At 45.6% G+C, this 18995-nt stretch overlaps 1 protein-coding gene across 3 annotated transcripts in view; it reads left to right on the top strand.

Moving 5' to 3' along the window:
• The window catches only part of LOC143935777 (keratin, type I cytoskeletal 12-like), an 87056-nt gene extending 76695 nt beyond the window's left edge, over positions 1–10361 (top strand). The window contains exons 6-8 of one of the 3 annotated variants that reach the window (XM_077459886.1): positions 7221–7441; positions 7848–7888; positions 10095–10361. In XM_077459886.1, the coding sequence (XP_077316012.1) occupies positions 7221–7441; positions 7848–7888; positions 10095–10204 (372 nt within the window). In that variant the 3' untranslated portion in view covers positions 10205–10361. Of the gene's footprint in view, positions 1–7220; positions 7442–7847; positions 7889–10073 lie in introns of all 3 variants that reach the window. The other 2 variants (XM_077459885.1, XM_077459887.1) reach the window with 2 other exon arrangements.
• Positions 10362–18995: the final 8634 nt, after the last annotated feature.

Raw genomic sequence — 18995 nt, 5'->3', positions numbered from 1 at the left:
CTTCAGCTCATCCAGCAGTAGCTCCCGTTCTGAAGGACACTCCCCGTCCCGCTTTAACCTCCGAAGAGAGACTCCTTCGCCGTCAGGCGCACCTCTGTTTTTACTGTGGGAAATCGGGACATTTCATTAATTACTGCCCCACAAGGCCGAGTAAACCAGTCTCAAGCACCCCATCTCATCTTCAGGTAGCTAAGTCAGCTTCTGCCCACATCACTCTTCCAGTCTCATTGATGGTGGCAGGCAGCAGGATCCCTCTACAAGCCATCATTGACTCTGGAGCCTGCAGCTGCTTTCTGGACTTAACCTTGGCTAGGCGCCTGGCCCTCCCACTGAACCTCAAGGAACAGAGACTGACCGTCCGTTTGGCCTATGGCTCCTTACCTAGTTCAGGTCATGTCACCAAGGAAACTAGTCCCATCCTGACGGTCACCGATTCGGGTCATCGGGAATACCTTAAATTCGATGTTCTGAGCTCCCCGATGTTCCCTGTTATCCTAGGGATCCCTTGGCTACAGGCGCACAACCCTCAGATCGATTGGCCCACAAGGGTGGTCTCCTTCACATCTGCCTACTGCCAGCAGCACTGCCTAGATCCCGTCCCTCGCAACCTGACCAGTTGTCTGACTGTACAACCTGTACCCAGTCCGGCTTCTCACATACCAACAGTCTACCAGGAATTCCGAGACGTATTTGATAAGAAGAAAGCCGATATCCTACCTCCACACGGCCCCTATGACTGCCCCATTGAATTGTTACCCGGGGCCCCCATTCCTTTTGGTCGGATTTTTCCCCTTTCGGAGACTGAACTGGAGGCTCTGAGACAATACATTGACGAAAACCTGGCCAAAGGATTCATTCGTCCCTCTTCATCCCCTGCCGGAGCAGGTATCTTCTTTGTGGAGAAAAAAGATAAGACCCTAAGACCATGTGTGGACTATCGGGAACTAAATAATATTACCCTCAAAAACCGTTATCCTCTCCCACTTATCCCTGAACTCCTCCAGAGGTTCCATACCTCACGTATCTTTACGAAACTTGATCTACGTGGGGCTTATAATCTTGTCCGTATCCGGGAAGGGGACGAGTGGAAGACCGCCTTCAGAACAAGATTTGGTCACTTCGAGTATTTAGTCATGCCCTTTGGACTATGTAATGCCCCGGCAACCTTTCAGCATTTCATTAATGATATCTTTCGGGAGCACCTTGACCACTTTGTTGTCGCCTACCTTGACAACATTCTGATTTTTTCAACCTCACTAGAACTTCACAGGGTACATGTTAAGAAAGTACTATGTATTCTTAGAACTCACGGGTTATATGCCAAAGCCGAAAAGTGTGATTTTGAGAAGGAATCCATCCATTTCTTGGGACTCATTATTTCCACAGGTGGAATTGCCATGGACCCGCAGAAAGTAAAATCCATCCTGGATTGGCCCGCTCCTTCCGACAAAAAGGGGGTACAGAGGTTTATCGGGTTCGCAAACTTTTACCGAAGATTCATACGGGGATTCTCCACCATCGTAGCCCCCATCACCTTGACCACTCGCCAGCACACCAAGTTCCACTGGTCCCCAGCAGCTCAGTCCGCCTTTGATCAGCTCAAGATCCTTTTTACCTCTGCGCCCATCCTGCAGCATCCAGATCCCGCCTTACCCTTCGTGCTAGAGGTTGATGCCTCGGAGGTGGCCACCGGGGCGATCTTATCCCAACGCCAAGGTCCCAAAGCCTTACTGCATCCCGTAGCTTTTTTTTCTCGGAAAATGAGTCCCCCAGAGAAGAACTATGATGTAGGGGACCGGGAACTTCTAGCGATCAAAGCCGCTCTTGAAGAATGGAGGTACCTCCTGGAAGGTGCCGCTCACCCCATTCTAATCTTTACGGACCATAAGAACTTGGAGTATCTCCGTACGGCCAGACGTCTGAGACCCCGACAGGCCCGATGGGCTCTGTTCTTTTCAAGATTCAACTTCCACCTTACTTACCGCCCGGGATCTAAGAACAGCAAAGCGGATGCTTTATCTAGGATGTTTCCTGATACCCCTGAAGGAGCTCCACCCAGTACAATTCTGTCTCCCCAAAATTTCCTGTTAATACAACCAGACCTAAGGTCTTCTATCGAACTGGCTACTAGGCAGTGTACGGAGACCGAAGTTTCTTCCCTGAGGAGCCAAGGAGGGCTTCTATGGCGCCAGGACAAGATTTTTGTTCCCCAACAGGCCAGGTTACTGGTATTGAAGACCTTCCATGACCACCAACTCGCAGGCCACTTTGGAGTGCGGAAAACGACAGACCTTGTACGGCGGTCCCTATGGTGGCCTACTTTAAGGGCGGACTGTAAATTATACGTGGATTCCTGCACCATCTGCCAGCGCAATAAGGGATCCAACACCAGACCCTGGGGTCTGTTAAGGCCACTGCCAGTCCCGGAGAAACCATGGAAAGAAATTTCCATGGATTTTATTGTGGAACTACCTCCCTCTGAAGGGTTTACGGCCATCTTGGTAGTCGTAGACCGCCTGTCCAAAATGGCGCATTTTTTGCCACTAAAAGGGACCCCCTCTGCCCTAGATACGGCAAAGACTTTTATAAAGGAGATAGTCCGGTTACACGGGGTACCTGATAGCATTGTATCGGACAGAGGGGTACAATTCACCTCCAAATTTTGGAAAGAACTGTGTAGGTTGCTCTCAATTAAGATATGTTTGTCGTCTGCCTACCACCCACAGAGTAACGGACAAACCGAAAGGACAAACCAAACATTGGAGCAATACCTGCGATGCTTCTGCTCCTTCTCCCAGGATGATTGGGTTTCCCTGTTACCTTGTGCGGAATTCGCATATAATAACTCAGTGCACGCCTCCACCAACCAGTCACCCTTCTGGGCAAACTACGGATTCCACCCTTCATTCCTGCCTAACACCATTCCTGAATCGTCTGTCCCGGCAGTCCAAGACAGAGTAAATCTCATTCACTCGAACTATCAAACACTGCAAGATTCCATGAGAAGGGCCCAGGAGGAATACAAGAAGCAGTATGATAAGAGGAAGAGAGTCAACCCTACCTTCAAGACAGGGGATAAGGTGTGGCTTTCAGCAGCAAATCTTAAACTGCCTTGCCCTTCCCGGAAACTGGGACCTAAATTTCTGGGTCCTTTTGAGATCAAACGGGAGATTAATCCCGTAGCCTTTGAACTTGTTTTGCCTGAATCATTTAAAATCCATCCCATATTTCATGTCTCCCTCCTTAAACCTGTTACCTTTAGTCCATTTTCAGGAAGAGAAGAAATGCCCCCAGTTCAGGTTGGTGAAGAAACCGAGTACGAAGTGGAGTCCATCCTCGACTGTCGTCGGAGAGGTAGGACCATCCAGTTTTTAATTAAATGGAAGGGGTATTCTGCTGAGGAAAACTCATGGGAGCCTGCCAACCACGTACATGCTCCTAAACTTTTACATAGGTTCCGCAGCTGGTATCCTGAAAAATGGGCTCGGTTGGGCATCCGGAGGCTGCCCCTTGGGGGGAGGCACTGTCAGGGAAATAGCCGCAATACCACGAGGTACGTTCGTGTTAACGCGCGTCGGCGCCTACGTAAGCGCAAGGTAGTTTCCAGACGAACGACCGACGCTACGTCTAACCGGGCGGGCATACGCGGTGATGCCACGAATACACAACGTACTCGACGTAGACGTACGATCGCTCCAACGCGCTCACGATGTGACCCGGTCATCTCGTCCATTTAAACGATCGCCTGACACTCCCGCATTGCTGGATTATCGTCAGCTCTCCTGTGAACCTGTACCCGTGCTTCCTGTCTTCCGATCTCCAGTGTACCGACTCGGCTTTGCTTGACCTGCTCCTGTTGTTCTCCTGGCTCTGACTCCTGGCTTGTACCCGACGTTCCTGATCCGCTTCCTGCACCTGATCCCGGCCTGTTTGACTATTCTCTGGACTTCCGCTGCTTATTCTTGGACTTCCTAGCACAGTTGCCCATCTAGGCCTGCTTACTCCGTACTTGGCCTCTGCTGCTGCTACCTGGCAACCTGTGCTACTGTGGGCACTGCATCCCTGTGTCAACTTCAGGGTTGTGCTGTGCTCGGCCGCAAGGGGAGCCCTCTCAGCATTTCGGCCTCACTCCTGATCGTGACAACAACATATCTAGAGGCACACGTATGGAACCCCTTTATCAGATACACTCGGTTAGTAACCGTTGAAACAAACTGAAGTATTTTAGACCTACCATTTATGTTATGACAGCACACTGTTTTTTGCATGGGTAATAACCCTTTAAATCCTGGAAAAATACAAAAATACCGGGCGAACAGGAGGGTTTATTATATTTTCTGAGCTATTTTACTTTGAAGTGACGGGAAACCTTGAAAAGTAACTCTCGTCCGTTCTGGTAACAGAGAGCATAAGGTTTTGTCTGTCTTTAACACCCCCCAATGTGTATTTAAACTCGTTTGTATATCTCTATGTTGAATAGAGTATGAAGTCAGAATATACCATTTATGTGATAATAATTATGGCCAGTAGCAAATTCTAACAGTTCCATTATATAAACACCTTGATCATGCACAATGGATGGGTCCTTTTCCAAAAAATGTCTAACGGCTTCTAATCCCAATGAATGGGGAATACAAGTATATAATGAGTCCACGTCCGCTGTGGCCAGCAGACAGTTCCTCTTAATCTCCATTTTTTTCCAGTACCTGAATGGTGTGACTTGTACCCCTCAAATATGAGGGAACTCGTTTCACAAGAGGCTGTAGAAAAAAGTCTATGTATCTACCAATTCTAGATGTAACTGAATCTATTGGTCGTGGCTTAACGCTGTGCCCAAGAGTCAGTGCCTCAGACTCCGTAGGAACTGCACGGATGTCGAGATTTTTAAACAACAAGCCCAAGAGTTAAGAAATACGTTTCTTGATAAGGGATATGATCCCATATGTGTGCAAGAACATTATGAGAAGGTCCTTTGGACAGATCGTTAGTTACTCTCTATTTACCCGACCAAAATGACTTGGAGGTATAGGCCTTCCAGACCTCTTAAACTATGATACAGCTATCCATCTCACAAGAATAGTGGACTGGAACGTACATTCACCCCAAAAGCACTGGGGTTCACTGGAAGCATCTTTTACAAACCTGCGATTGGACTCTCTTCCATGAATCCCCCCAAAACACATCCCCCAGAATATACAACAACACCCCTTAATTGGATCTACCCTAGACTGCTTTCATAAGAAATGTCATAAAATCCCAATATCTTCCACTCCCGAACCGCTAACACCGGTTAAACTAAACCCTGACTTTCCGTTAGATATGCATTGCCAGTTCCTTACCGAGAATTGGCCCCACGACCATATGAGGACATACCAGTTCTTTCACCAGAACAAACCCCTATCCGCTTCCCAGCTATCCTCCCAACTGGACAAACCGCCTATCCCTCCTTGGACTTATCTATCGCTGACACACTTTCTAAAATCCTTAAACAAAGATCTGTAATGCTCAAGACAGCTCATGCCCTTTGAAAGATTATGCATACAAAAGACACTACAATCTCACCTAATATCTGCCACACATGAACTCATTTTCGCTGACATATTAGCCAGCGAGAGCCCTGCCTGCAAAAAATGGGAGAAAGACCTAGCAATCTCGCTCTCAGCAGAGCATTGTAACTGATTTTCTTAAACATTCATAACGGGTACATAAACGTCAACACCCAAGAAAACGGATACAAAAACCAATCTTGGTGGTACCGTACCCCATCCCTCCTACACAAATTTAATCCCACTGCATCAGACATATGTTGGAAATGCCATCTGGAAAAGGCCTCCTTACTCCACATCTGGTGGTCCGGCGTCTCCCTACAAACTTTCTGGAAAGAAGTCTGCCGTATTACTTCCCAGGTTACTTCATATACACTAGAATTCTCCCCAGCTCAATTCCTTCTCCATCACTCATCCTTACCACATCACTCATACCAAAAATCATTAGCAATTCATATGGTCAACGCAGCAAAACAGTGTATCCCCTTATACCGGAACTCCACTCGAACACCCACACTCACGGAATGGTTCCTCAGAATCAGTAAAGTGGCCAAAATGGAAAAACGTATCCACATCGCACGGGCTACCCCCACAAAATTTAGCCAAAAATGGGCCTGCTGGTTGCATTTGCAGACAACATCTGAATAAATTACTATAATGGATTCATCCACACAAATGACAACTTGATCCATGATAGATCTCACCTGCCATACTCTGTAACCCACTTTGACCTTTTTACCTTCCCCTTATGAAACTGCCATGTATCTACTCACGTTTACTCTCTAGACTGGAGCTTCCCCTCTGAACATAATTGGCTATGGGAAGTCAGAGACCCCCCCCCCCCACTTGTTCCCAATTCTCCCTCATCCATCCCTCCTTCAGAAAACAAATCTCCCAACCTCATGTCAGACCACCCTTCCATCCACTCGATTACATACTACACGATTACCCCTAGCTTGTCAGACCTCTTCTCTACAACACAACTCCTCGCAACTAACCCCTACCGCATTATCTCACATTTCTTCTATAAGTTTCCGCTCCCTGTTACCTACCGCCCTGCCCAGAATAACAGGTTGGGAGTGGGACATATCCCCCGACCTTTTTCCACCTTAGCTATGACCTTGTACTTTATGCAGTTTTATACTGTGGTAGTCTGTGGCCTTGTTATTGCCCAATGTATATCTGTTGTTCAAGATACCTGTCACTGTTTTCTTATTTTTCAATAAAATACATTTTCGGGGTAAAAAAAGAGATCTTAGTAATATAAGGCCTAGGCAGACCAGGGGATAGGTAGGGGGAAACAAGCAGAAAGAAGAAAAAAAGGGGGGATTGGCAAAGTATGTTGGTGGGAGGGGGAACACATCGTCCACTCCCAGGGATGAAGACGTTTCATAACTTTTCCAAGTTCTAATGAATGTCAGGAAAATACCTTGGCCTACCATAGCTTATCCAAGCTGCTAAGAAGTGGCTTACATGAGCTACAAAATATTTGCAACCTAACAGAACAAGTTCAAAAGAATGTGATCAACTACTAGTAGATAAACCATGACCTGTATAAATAAAAAAGTTAATCGGTTCTGTATCTATCGGTATCTGTTTTATGTTGTTTAAAGATAAAAGGACCTTAGCAGAAATTCCTTTTTAACAAATCCTATGGTGTCCTCTTTTTCCTAGAAATCTGCTCGGGAGTCAGAACTGTATGAAACCAAAGCTGGTTACGCTGTATATCTGGAAAGTATACAGGGCACTGTATTAAAGTTACAAGATGCTTTGGCAAAAGTAAGGTCAGCAGCTGAGAACTTGACTTCTGACAGTAGGATATTGAATTACCTGAAAGACCTTCTGGAGATGGAGATAAGAACGTACGCCATATTGATGGATGATGAGGAGAAAAGGTAAAGATATTTCATTCAAAACTTTAGTCAGTACTTATATTTTCATTACTGAGTATTTTCTCTGGTTTTTACTTTACTTTAACTGGGTTAAAAGATTTTAAAGGAAGTGTATACTGAGAGCTCTGAGGGTTTCTCCAGTCCTTTTTGTTTATAAAACAGGCAGGTTGCACTGCCTCCCCTCTAAGTGATGTGGAAGGAATCAGGGACATTGGAGGGTATCTAATAGCAGAAGAACTGCTGAATTAAACTTTCTGTATTCAATCAAGGAAGTTGTGGTGAGAACATATTGTGCACCTTCTGCTGTAAAACAAACACAGTACTTGATATAGAAAGTTTAGGCAGTTGTGCTGTTTTATGATTTTTATTTGATGATTTGTTCACTATTGGCACTCATTCTTTTTTTTAGGATAGAAACTGCGATCCATGAACCTTCCTACAACAGACAAAGTAAGTATGCTACAATGTAGGCACAACACAAATATTAGAGACAAGCTATAGAGATCAGTAGAATGAAAATCCAACATATCATGGCCTGGTTAATGGATTTTGGGGAAGTGCCCCCATACATTGATGATCAGTGGAGAAGGTGGCAAAGGATGAAGTGCAACCTTACATTGAAGGACAGTGGAGTGGGTGATCAGTGATGAAGTGTCTCCTTACATTGATGGTCAGTGGAAAAGTGGTGAAGTGCCTCCTTATATTGACGGTCAGTTGAGAAGGTGGTCATTGGTGAGGTGCCCCCTTACAATGATGGTCAGTGGAGAAGGTGGTCAGTGGTGAAGTGCCCCCTTACATTGATGGTCAGTGAAGAAGGTGGTCAGTGATGAAATCCCCCCCCCTTACATTGGTAGTCAGTGATGAAGTGACTGTTACATTGATGGTCAGTGGAGAAGGTGGTCAGTGGTGAAGTGCCCCTTACATTGGTGGTCAGTGGAGAAGGTGGTCAGTGGTGAAGTGCAGCCTTACATTGATAGTCAGTATAGAGGGTGGACAGTGATGAAGTGCCCCTTACATTGATGGTCAGTCGAGAAGGTGGTCAGTGGTGAAGTGCCCCCTTACAATGATGGTCAGTGGAGAAGGTGGTCAGTGGTGAAGTTCTCCTTACATTGGTGGTCAGTGATGAAGTGTCCCTTACATTGATGGTCAGTGGTGAAGTGGCCCTTACATCGATGGTCAGTGGAGAAGGTGGTCAGTGGTGAAGTGCCCCCTTACATTGATGGTCAGTGAAGAAGGGGGCCAGTGGTGTGGTGCTCCCTTACATTGATGGACAGTGGGGAAGGTGGTCAGTGGTGAAGTGCCCCCTTACATTGATGGACAGTGGGGAAGGTGGTCAGTGGTGAAGTGCCCCCTTACATTGATGGTCAGTGGAGAAGTTGGTCAGTGGTGAAATGCCCCCTTACATTGGTGGTCAGTGGAGAAGGTGGTCAGTGGTGAAGTGCCCCCTTACACTGATGGTCAGTGAAGGTGGTCAGTGATGAGGTGCTCCCCTACATTAATAGTGGAGAAGGTGGTCAGTGGTGAAGTTTCCCCTTACATTGGTGGTCAGTGGTGAAGTGCTCCCTTACATTGATGGTCAATGAAGGCAGTCATGAAGTGCCCCCTTACATTAATAGTGGAGAGGGTGGGCAGTGGTGAAATGTCCCCTTACATTGATAGTCAGTGGAGAGGTTGGTGAGTGATGAAGTGCCTCTTACATTGATGGTCAGCGGCAAAGGTTGTCAGTGGTGTGGTGTCCCCTTACATTGATGGACAGTGGAGAAGGTGGTGGGTTGGTGAAGTGCCCCTTACATTGGTGGTCAGTAGAGAAGGAAGTCACTGATGAAGTGCCCCTTTACATTGATGGACAGTGAAGGTGGTCAGTGATGAAGTGCCCCCTTACATTGATGGTCAGTGAAGGTGGTCAGTGATGAAATGTCCCCTTACATTGATGGTCAGTGGATAAGGTGGTTAGTGTGAAGTGCACCCTTACATTAAAGGTCAGTGGAGAAGGTGGTTAGTGGTGAAGTGCTCCATTACATTGATTGTCAGTGGAGAAGGTGGTCAGTGGAAAGTACACCCTTATGTTGATCATTAGTGGAGAAGTGTCCCTATAACATTGGTGGTCAGTGTAGTGACCCTTTACTATATTGGTTTTAGTGGTGAAGTGTTCCCTTACAAGTTACAATGTTAAAACTCTAAACTTCTCAGTAAGTGATCACCGAGGGGTGGGGGAAATAAGAAAATATTTTTGCCTGCCTGCAGCCAACTGATTGCATCATTTCCCCAAGAAGCTTCTCTTAGATCTGGTCAACTACAACAAGATAATTTGGCAACTCCCCCCCAAGGTGGGTAACATCTATAAAATGGGTGAGAAAAAGTCATCAAACTATAGCAGAGATATCCTACCAGATATATACATACGCTAGTAGGTGATTCCATCCATCAAACTTCATCTTTAGCTAAAATATAATTTTTATGGCCAGATTGATCCTTTAAATCCCCACCATCAAATCAAAAAAAGGCATAGGAATTATCTAGTTATTTTTTACCAACTGATGATGCCCAGTTGTTACCTTCTCACTGTAAAATATAGTCTAATAGGACTTTATAGTATTTCCATATAAGCGTACAATTGCATCATTGAAGTTTTTAGTGTTTTTGTTTCTGGTTTCAGAGTCGAGGTCCTCACTCACCAGAAGCTTACAGTTTTCAGATCAAGGAAGAAGATACACAGAACGTGCTGGCGCGTTGGCTTTTCATGAATTGGAAGAGAATGTGAATTAAGTTTTTGTATAAATAAATAAAGCTATTTATTGATCACTAAATCATAGGTTGACACCTTGAGGTTTTGGTAGTAGTAGTTATTACGCAATGGGCTAATTCTACTTTTCTACAAAATGATGTACATTTAATAAATAATAAAGGAATGATTGAAAAAAGACTGATTAAATGTATTTATACAATTTGGGTGGTGAAGGACGTGGGTCTCCAAACTTTTAGCATGAGGGCCATAACCTATATTTTACAAATATTTGCAGTCGTAATAAAAAAATCAGCTTTATAAATCAATGAATAATAAATTAATGAAGAAGTTTTATTTATACTTTTTTATTATTATTTTTTTGAATCAGCATGATATAATTCATCAGCGTCCCCATCGGAACCCCCCCTTACATCAGAGTTTGGCTTAGAAGTCCCCCGTACATCAGAGTTCCTATCCAAGCCCTCCTTACAGCACAGTCCCCATCAGAGTCCCCGTACATTAGGGTCCCCATCAAAGTCCTGCTTACATTAGAGTTCAGCTTAGGAGTCCCACCTTACATAATATTTTCCATCTAAGCCCTCTTTCACCGTCTCCATCGGAGTCCTCCTTACATCTGGGTTCCCATCAGAGCCTGCCTTACATCAGACTCTTATATTACAAAAAGCTTGGTGCGCTGCTCTAAGCTCTAATCCTCAGGATGGGGTGCCAGTATCTCAATATACTCATCCAAAAAGTGATAGACATAGACATGAAAAAACATGGCTCTCCTGGCCAGCCCATATAGTATGGATATAAGAAACGGGAGAATACAAAGAAGGGGAAGGCGCACTGACCTAGTGCATTACCATAAAACAGCTTTATTTAAAATTGAATCAAATAGCAAAATGGCTACTCACAAACGAGTATTGATCACAGGCAAAATCAATACAAATAAATCCATCGCACCAAACGTTTGGCGACTCCAGACCAGATGTCCGAGGAATTTGATGAGTACCTCTACGGAAATGGCTAACGCGTTTCGGGAGTGACCCCCTTTCTTCAGAGCCAAAGAGGGCTATGGTCTCTCGCTGGAGGCTGCCAGTAAATATATATAAAAAGGCCTCTAAGCCCATGAGGTAGAAAAGGTCAGAAAACTCCACCCCAGGTCAGGCAGGTCAGAAAGCTCCACCCCCCCAAAAAAAAAAAAAAAAAAAAGGGGAGGGAGAGAGGCGACTGCAAGTGTCGCATCTTATGCGGAAACGCACACGTGTGTGGATATACATATGTACTCCTGTTCAATAGAATAATACTAACCGCCACATACGATAGAGATTTTTTGTGTTAATATCTGCCACATAGAAATTACTGATGATCTTAGTGGTACACTCGAGGGGGAAGGTGCTACACCGAATTTAATTTTATTTTATTTTATTGAAATACATTTAGTGCTGTACACAACCTGTATGTGTGCAAAGGTGATGTCCTCGTGGAACGCTATCTGCTGGCTGGAGCGCACCTGGTTTCTTGTAGCAGGAAGTGCGGGTGGATATGCGTTCCACCCGCAACTTCCGGGCGCACCAGCATGGGCACTTCCGCTCACGCCGACTGGAGCGCACTTGGTCACATGTGACAGGAAGTGCGGACGGATATGCGTTCCATCCGCAACATCCGGGCGCCCCAGCGTGAGTACTTCCGCTCAGGCGCACAAAGTGGACGTCCGAGCACGGGCGTCCATTGGCGTGACCTGGTCCACTCACGCTTCGGCGTCTAGCCAGACCCCTGAAGCGCAAGCTGGAACCAGGACCCGGAAACACAGGCGCAGAGGAACCCGCCCACAATCCAACCTCCCGTGCGAGCGCTAACCTCCTTGCTGGGACAGTCAAGGAGGTTACTAATAATATTAATAATAAAAAAAAAATAAAAAATAGTAAAAAAAAAAAAAAAAAAAAATTATTATATATATGTAAAAGTGGGAAAAAAAAAATAAAAAGGGGAGGGGGGTGTTACAGGGAATTACCAAATGCCACACCTACTCTCCAGCGAGAAGCCATACGCCCTAGTGAATGTACTACAGTTATAGAGTGGGAACAAATGACAAGGCATTTTTAAGAAATACAAAAAATAAATAAAAAATATATATATATATATGTTAAAATTAAGAGTTGCAAAAAAGGAATTTTTTTCCATTTATTCATAAAAATTAATTCAATTTGCATTAAAAAAATCTATCAATAATTAATTAAACACAAAAAAGAGAGAAATGCATTAGAACTAGTTAATCGCATAGTTGATAGAAACGATGGATTAAAAGTATATGTATATATATATAAAAATAAAAAAAGGATATATTTAAAAAATATATATACATATAAATATATAGTATATAGTAATGTAGTGAACATACATGATAAGCCATATATAAACACATATATACATATACATAATGAGTAACCAGGTCTTATACCTAAAACTGGGTCTACCATCATTTAAGTATGGATGCTGCCTCAACGGGAATATATTGCCCTCAAGAGCCGATCAAATGGGCCACATGTAGCCAAGATAAGGTAAAAGGGATTAAATTGAATTTGATTAGAATAAAAACAATTAAATAAATAAAATAAAATAGAATAAATTGAAAATGAAATTAAAACTAAAATTAAATTAAATTGTATTAAATTATACAGTTGCCTAAACTACATAGGGCCTTACCCACCCACCCAGCTAGCGAGGGCTATCCATCTTACAGCAGGTTGTGCAATTCAATTTCTTCATTAAGGCCTTTGGGGGCCATAGTTCCTAGACAGAATATCCAGTAGGCCTCTCTATTGCAGAGTAGCTGATGTTTTTTATAAGAAACGGCTTTAGCCTATGCGTCTCTGAAAGCCACGCCCTCAATGAATTTTCGCCCGCCCATTGGGACTTAATCAAAAGTACTCAATGCTAAAATACAGGAAGATATTTTTCCATCATGCCACACCATCAGGGAGGCGTGTGATTGGCCCTAAATTTATTTTGCCGCAGGTCAACGACCACAAACATACAGCCAATGTCATTAACACCTTCTTTGTATAGGCCGAGCCGGACATTCGCCGTTCTGGGGGACATCCTCCCAGAACGTGCCTCGCATGTGCCCCACACAGACACAGCTGGTTACAGATCAGTGTACCAGCAGGACCAATCACAGCAGATCACATGACAATTGTACACTATGAATGGCTTCCATTCATGCCAATCATTGTGTACTATTGTGTTGATCTCTGTGATTGTTCACTGTGATTACATGGTACAGACAGGACCAATCACAGCCCATCTGTACCATGTGATTAGCTGTGGCTGATCACAGCTAATCGCAATAGTAAGCGCTGAATGAATATATTTTATTCAGAAAAAAAATGTTGCTTATAACACTGAAATTCACTGTTTTAACCCCTTCCCGCCGAGCGTACGCAGATATGCGTACTCGGCTTCCGGGGGGTATACCGGGATGATGCCCGCACCTGCAGGCATCATCCCGGTACCGTCTTTTACAGCGGGCGATTGGCTATCCAGCCATAACAACCGATGCGGCTAAAAGCCGCTCGGCTGTTATGCCGGAGGAGCGGGAGGGGACGTCCCCCCCTCCCGCCGCCTCCCGCCACTGTTACCGGTGCTCCCGCTCGATCGGGAGCACCGATTGCGTGTCCGATGGCTCCGGCCGCTGGGGAGGAACTGGAACGAAGCCGTAATCGGCTTCGTTCCAGTCTCCTCATAGTAAACACGGAAGCGACGTCATGACGTCACTTCCCGTTTACTCGGCTGCTAATGGCGCCGGTTTTAAAAAAATATCCGGTATTCAGAATCGCCGTTTTCGGCGATCTGAATACACTGAAGTGTAAAGGAGGGGTGGGGCGTCTTTTAGACCCCCGATCCCTCCATAAAGAGTACCTGTCACCACCTATTACTGTCACAAGGGATGTTTACATTCCTTGTGACAGCAATAAAAGTGATCAAAATTTTATTTATTTTTTTTTAAACAATTTAGTAATTTTAAAATAAATAAAATAAATAAAAAATTAAAAATTTTTTTTTAAAGCGCCCGCCGTCCCCGCGAGCTCGCAAAGCAAAGAAAACGCATACGGAAGTCGCGCCCGCGTATGTAAACGGTGTTCAAATCACACATGTGAGGTATCACCGCGATCGTCAGAGCGAGAGCAATAATTCTAGCACTAGACCTCCTCTGTAACGCTAACCTGGTAACCGTAAAAAATGTTTAAAACGTCGCCTATTGAGATTTTTAGGTACCGTACTTTGTCGTCAATCCACAAGTGCGTGCAATTATAAAGTGTGACATGTTTGGTATCTATTTACTCGGCGTAACATTATCTTTCACATTATGCAAAAAAATTGGATAATTTTACTGTTTTTTTTTTTTTAATGAATGAAAGTGTACATTTTCCCAAAAAGTTGCATTTAAAACACCGCTGTGCAAATACCGTGTGACATAAAATATTGCAACAATCGCCATTTTATTCTCTAGAGTCTCTGTTAAAAAAATATATATATAATGTTTAGGGGTTTTTAATTTTCTAGTAGAAAATATGGATTTTAACTTGTAAACACCAAATTCCAAAAACAGGCTTAGTCATGAAAGGGTTAAACAATCACAGTAAATGGTCACAGTATATAAAAAAATCGTAAATAAATGTAATAAATTAATTTTTTTTTTCTACATGTCATCTGATCGTTGCCACACCAGTTATCTAATAAAGCAGTACTGCACTTGTGACAAAAAAAAATGTGAAAAGAATTTTTTAATTTCTTAAATTTCCAAAAAATTGTAACAAAAAATGACTACTTAAAAAATACTTACCATGCCCCTTACTAAATACCTTGGACTGTCTACTTGGGGGGTATTTGTACTGTCCTGGTATTCTTGGGCCTCAAGAAATTAGATTAGGGTTTCAGTACATCAGGACCGATCAATTTCCATATATATATATATATATACACACATACACTGGTATATACCATAGTCTGTAGACTTTATATCTATCCTACAGACTAAATAATAGAAACGGATTTAGGTTATTTTCACTAAACAAATTTAGCAGAATACATTCTGGCCTAATTTCTGAAGAAAGATTATTTATTTGCAAAACAAGAAAAGATATGTTTTTTTTTTCCAATATTTTTGGTCCTTTAGCAAAAAAAAGAGTGGTGATTAAATACCACCAAAAGAAAAAGAAAAAAATTCTAACAATTTGTTATGGGTACAGTGTAGCAATTGTCATTCAAAATGTTTCAGCTGAATGCTGAAAATTGCCTGGGCAGGAAGGAATGAAAGTGTCCAGTATTGGATTGGTTAAGAACTATCTTCAGCGTGAAGAAGAACAAGGAGTCCTGCAAGTAATGATTTGGCCCCCTCGAAACCCTGATCTCAACATCATGGAGTATGTCTGGGATTACAAGAAGAGACAGAAAGATTTGAAGCAGCCTACATCCACAGAAGATCTGTGGTTAGTTCTCCAAGATGTTTGGAACAACCTACCTGCCGAGTTCCTACTGTGTGCACAAGCACTCTGTGTACCCAGAAGAATTGATGCTGGTTTGAAGCCAAAGGGTGGTCACACAAATATTGATTGACTTAGATTTTTCTTCTGTTTGTATATAGTTTTGAAAGCATGCTTACGTTACAGCATTTCTTTACACCTGCCTAAAACGTTTGCACATTACTGTACATACTTTCATTGTGACAATCTAAATCAATGTAAGTATGCAATAAAGATCATATCTGTGGGGGCGTGGCCTGGCTGGCGATGGAGTAGGACGCGTGTGAGCTGAGCTCCATACCATCTAACATCCTACAAGTCCATCCTTGAAGCCCGCAGATCTCCCTGTGTTTACCCGCTATACCAGTCGGTGTCCGGTTAGTGTGCGAGTATGTCCCCATCGAAAAGAAGCGCTGCGGCGGCCGCTGCACTAGACAAATTCCGACGACAAGACCGGGACCACGAGGACCAACATGGCGGCCCGGCCGCCCCGCCTGTGGAGCCTGCCGCGGCGGAGACGGCGAGAGTGCTGGACGCGATCTCCTCCTGCCAATCTGTCCTCACGTGCAAGATTGAGGAAGTTAAAGTGGACATTTCCCTGGTCCGACAGGATCTCTCCAAACTGCGCGACAGGGTCACGGAAACGGAGACCAGAATTAGCCAAGCCGAGGATGTCCTGTTCCCGCTGCAGAATGCGCAGGAGGATATCCACAGAAGATTGCAGGCACTGGCCCAGAAGCAGGACGACCTGGAGAACAGGGCCCGCCGGTCCAATCTGAGGTTCGTGGGTCTGCCGGAGGGCTCGGAGGGGACTGACCCGGCCACATTCTTGGAGAACCTTCTTATTAAAGCCTACGGCAGGGAGGCCTTCTCTACCTCTTTTGTGGTGGAGCGGGCGCACAGGATGCCGGCGCGCCCGCCGCCTGAAGGTGCCCCTCCGCGCACCTTTATAGCCAAGCTGCTGAATTACCGGGACAGGGACACTATCCTGAGACTTACCCGTGAAAGAGGAAACATCCCTTTTCAGAATGGCCATATCTCCGTTTTCCCGGATTTCTCGGCAGAGGTTCAGCGGCAGAGATCGCGCTTTGTGGATATTAAACGCCGCCTCCGAGCCCATCACATTAAATATTCCATGCTGTTTCCAGCCAGACTCCGGGTTGCGGGGGAGGACCGGGCACATTTTTTTGAGGACCCGGCGGCGGCGGTGGCCTGGTTGGATCAACAGGATGCGGCCCGTAACCGGCCGCCGCGAAATTGATCGCCCCCCGGCCCTGTGCACCCATCGTTTGCCCGCACCCGGCCTCCTTTGCCTCTGGGAGCTGTTGTTATGGCGGACTTGCGGACTGGGCCCTGCCGAAGCGGCTGCATCGCTGACTCTTCTGGACCCCGGAGTTTCCCTATGTTTACTGTGCATTGAATACTTTGCTCCCTCCGTGGATATCGAACGGACACGTCCATGTCATCCCTTCATCCGGAGGCTTCTTTATTCTGCAGCGGACGTGCAACAGCCGGCAACCATTTTACTGCGGTGACCGTACTCCCTTCCCTGGTGCCTGTTACCTTGTGGGGCCCCTGCTGTAACGGTACTCCCCTACCCCGGTATCGGCCTCGGTTCCCCCCTCCATTTTTTCCTTTTATTCCTCCTCCTCCCCCCCTGTGTACCTGGTCCCCAGCCACCACCCCCCCCACCCTTTTCTTTTTGTCCCCCCTCCTCGGTTCCCTCTCCCTCATGCTCTGTTCCTCTCTTTCTCCCTTCTCGAGGCCTCTCGCACCTTTCTCTTCCTCTTCTCCCCCGTCACTCTTCTTTCTCTCTTCTCCCTCTGTTCCTCTCTGATCCGACCTTCCCCACCTCTATCTCCCCTGTGGCCGGGTTCCTATTACGATGGGGATTGTTGCACCGGGACGCCTGGCGGATTTTATCTGCTGGCACCTAGGCCTGGGACTGGGTCTTTGGCGGGCACTGACCTTTCTCGTGAGCTCCCACAGTATGGGACATGCTGGTATACTATATGACTTTTACGATTTGCAAATGTATTGATGTGACTATTTTGGGCACTGTATGATTATGGTGCTGCGGGCTCGGCTCGCTCATATGCCTGGCTGCTGGTTGCTGTACCAGCGGGCGGTGTGTGTGTGCCGTGCTCCATCGCTGGAATTGCACCCAGCGGACTGTTCGCTCTCATACTTTACCAGGATTAATCTGGTTGTGTTTAGTTTTGGGATGTATGCTCCGGCTTGGTTGGGGGGGCTGAGAGCAGGGAGGGGGGGGGTTGGGATGTTTGACAGTTAATTTCAGGTTTAGTTGCAGGTTTTACTCGGGTGCTATTGTTCTCACAATACACATGACCACAGGACTTGTTCCGGTACCAGTTATACTTTGTAAAATTCTTTCTGTAATGTATGATTATGCTGTGCTGGGGGGGGGTCACTGTCTTGGGGATTGCCCGCCTTCCTCCTTCTCCTAAGTTTATTGCTTACTATCTCAGGGTGAGTTAAAATTCCTGTCCTGGAACGTTCGGGGGTTGCGGGATAAATTGAAACGTACAGCGGTGTTTGACCGTCTCAAATCCTATAGGGCTAATGTTATTGTGCTGGTGGAGACGCATATTACCGGACAATTGCAGCTGGCGCTGAAACGCCCCTGGATTGGCTGGGCATATCATGCCACCTATACCCCCTATTCCCGTGGGGTCACTGTCCTGGTGACCAAATCTACCCAATTTGAGCTAATATCTATGCGGACGGATCCCCAGGGCAGGTACCTGTTCTTGCATTGTGTTCTTTGTGGGGCCCAATATCTTTTACTGGCATTTTATGTTCCTCCGCCATATAACTCTACAGTTGTCACTGAGGGCCTATCTTATATGGCCATGTACCCCTCCACCCCCGCCATTTGGCTAGGGGATTTTAACATGGTGCAAAATAGGGACTTAGACAGGGTGCGTATCGCTGGGGTGGCCTGTGGCCATGGAGAGACCAGATTGGGTCGCACATTGCGGGAGTTTTCACTTGTGGACCCATGGCGCCACAGGTATCCCGAGAAACGGGAGTACTCTTGTTTCTCTGCAACCCATTCCTCTATGTCCCGTATTGATTATATTTTGACGGCTAAGAGCCTGCTGCCCGGACTGGCGGACGCAGGGTACTGCGCCCGTTCGCTTTCGGACCACGCTCCCTGTTGGGCAACTCTCAAGCTGGCACGCCAGGCAGGTCCGAAGCAGTGGAGACTCCACCCATTTTGGCTGTCGGCGTTGAGCGATTGTGAGGACATAGAGGAGGAATGGCGATTTTACTTTGACAC

This window comes from Lithobates pipiens, unplaced genomic scaffold (genome assembly GCF_037356315.1).
Source record: "Lithobates pipiens isolate NorthernLeopardFrog02 unplaced genomic scaffold, aLitPip1_a1.2 Scaffold_28, whole genome shotgun sequence".
NCBI lineage: Eukaryota > Metazoa > Chordata > Amphibia > Anura > Ranidae > Lithobates > Lithobates pipiens.
The sequence above is the reverse complement of the archived record's forward strand: the minus strand, read 5'-3'. Positions and strand labels throughout refer to the sequence as shown.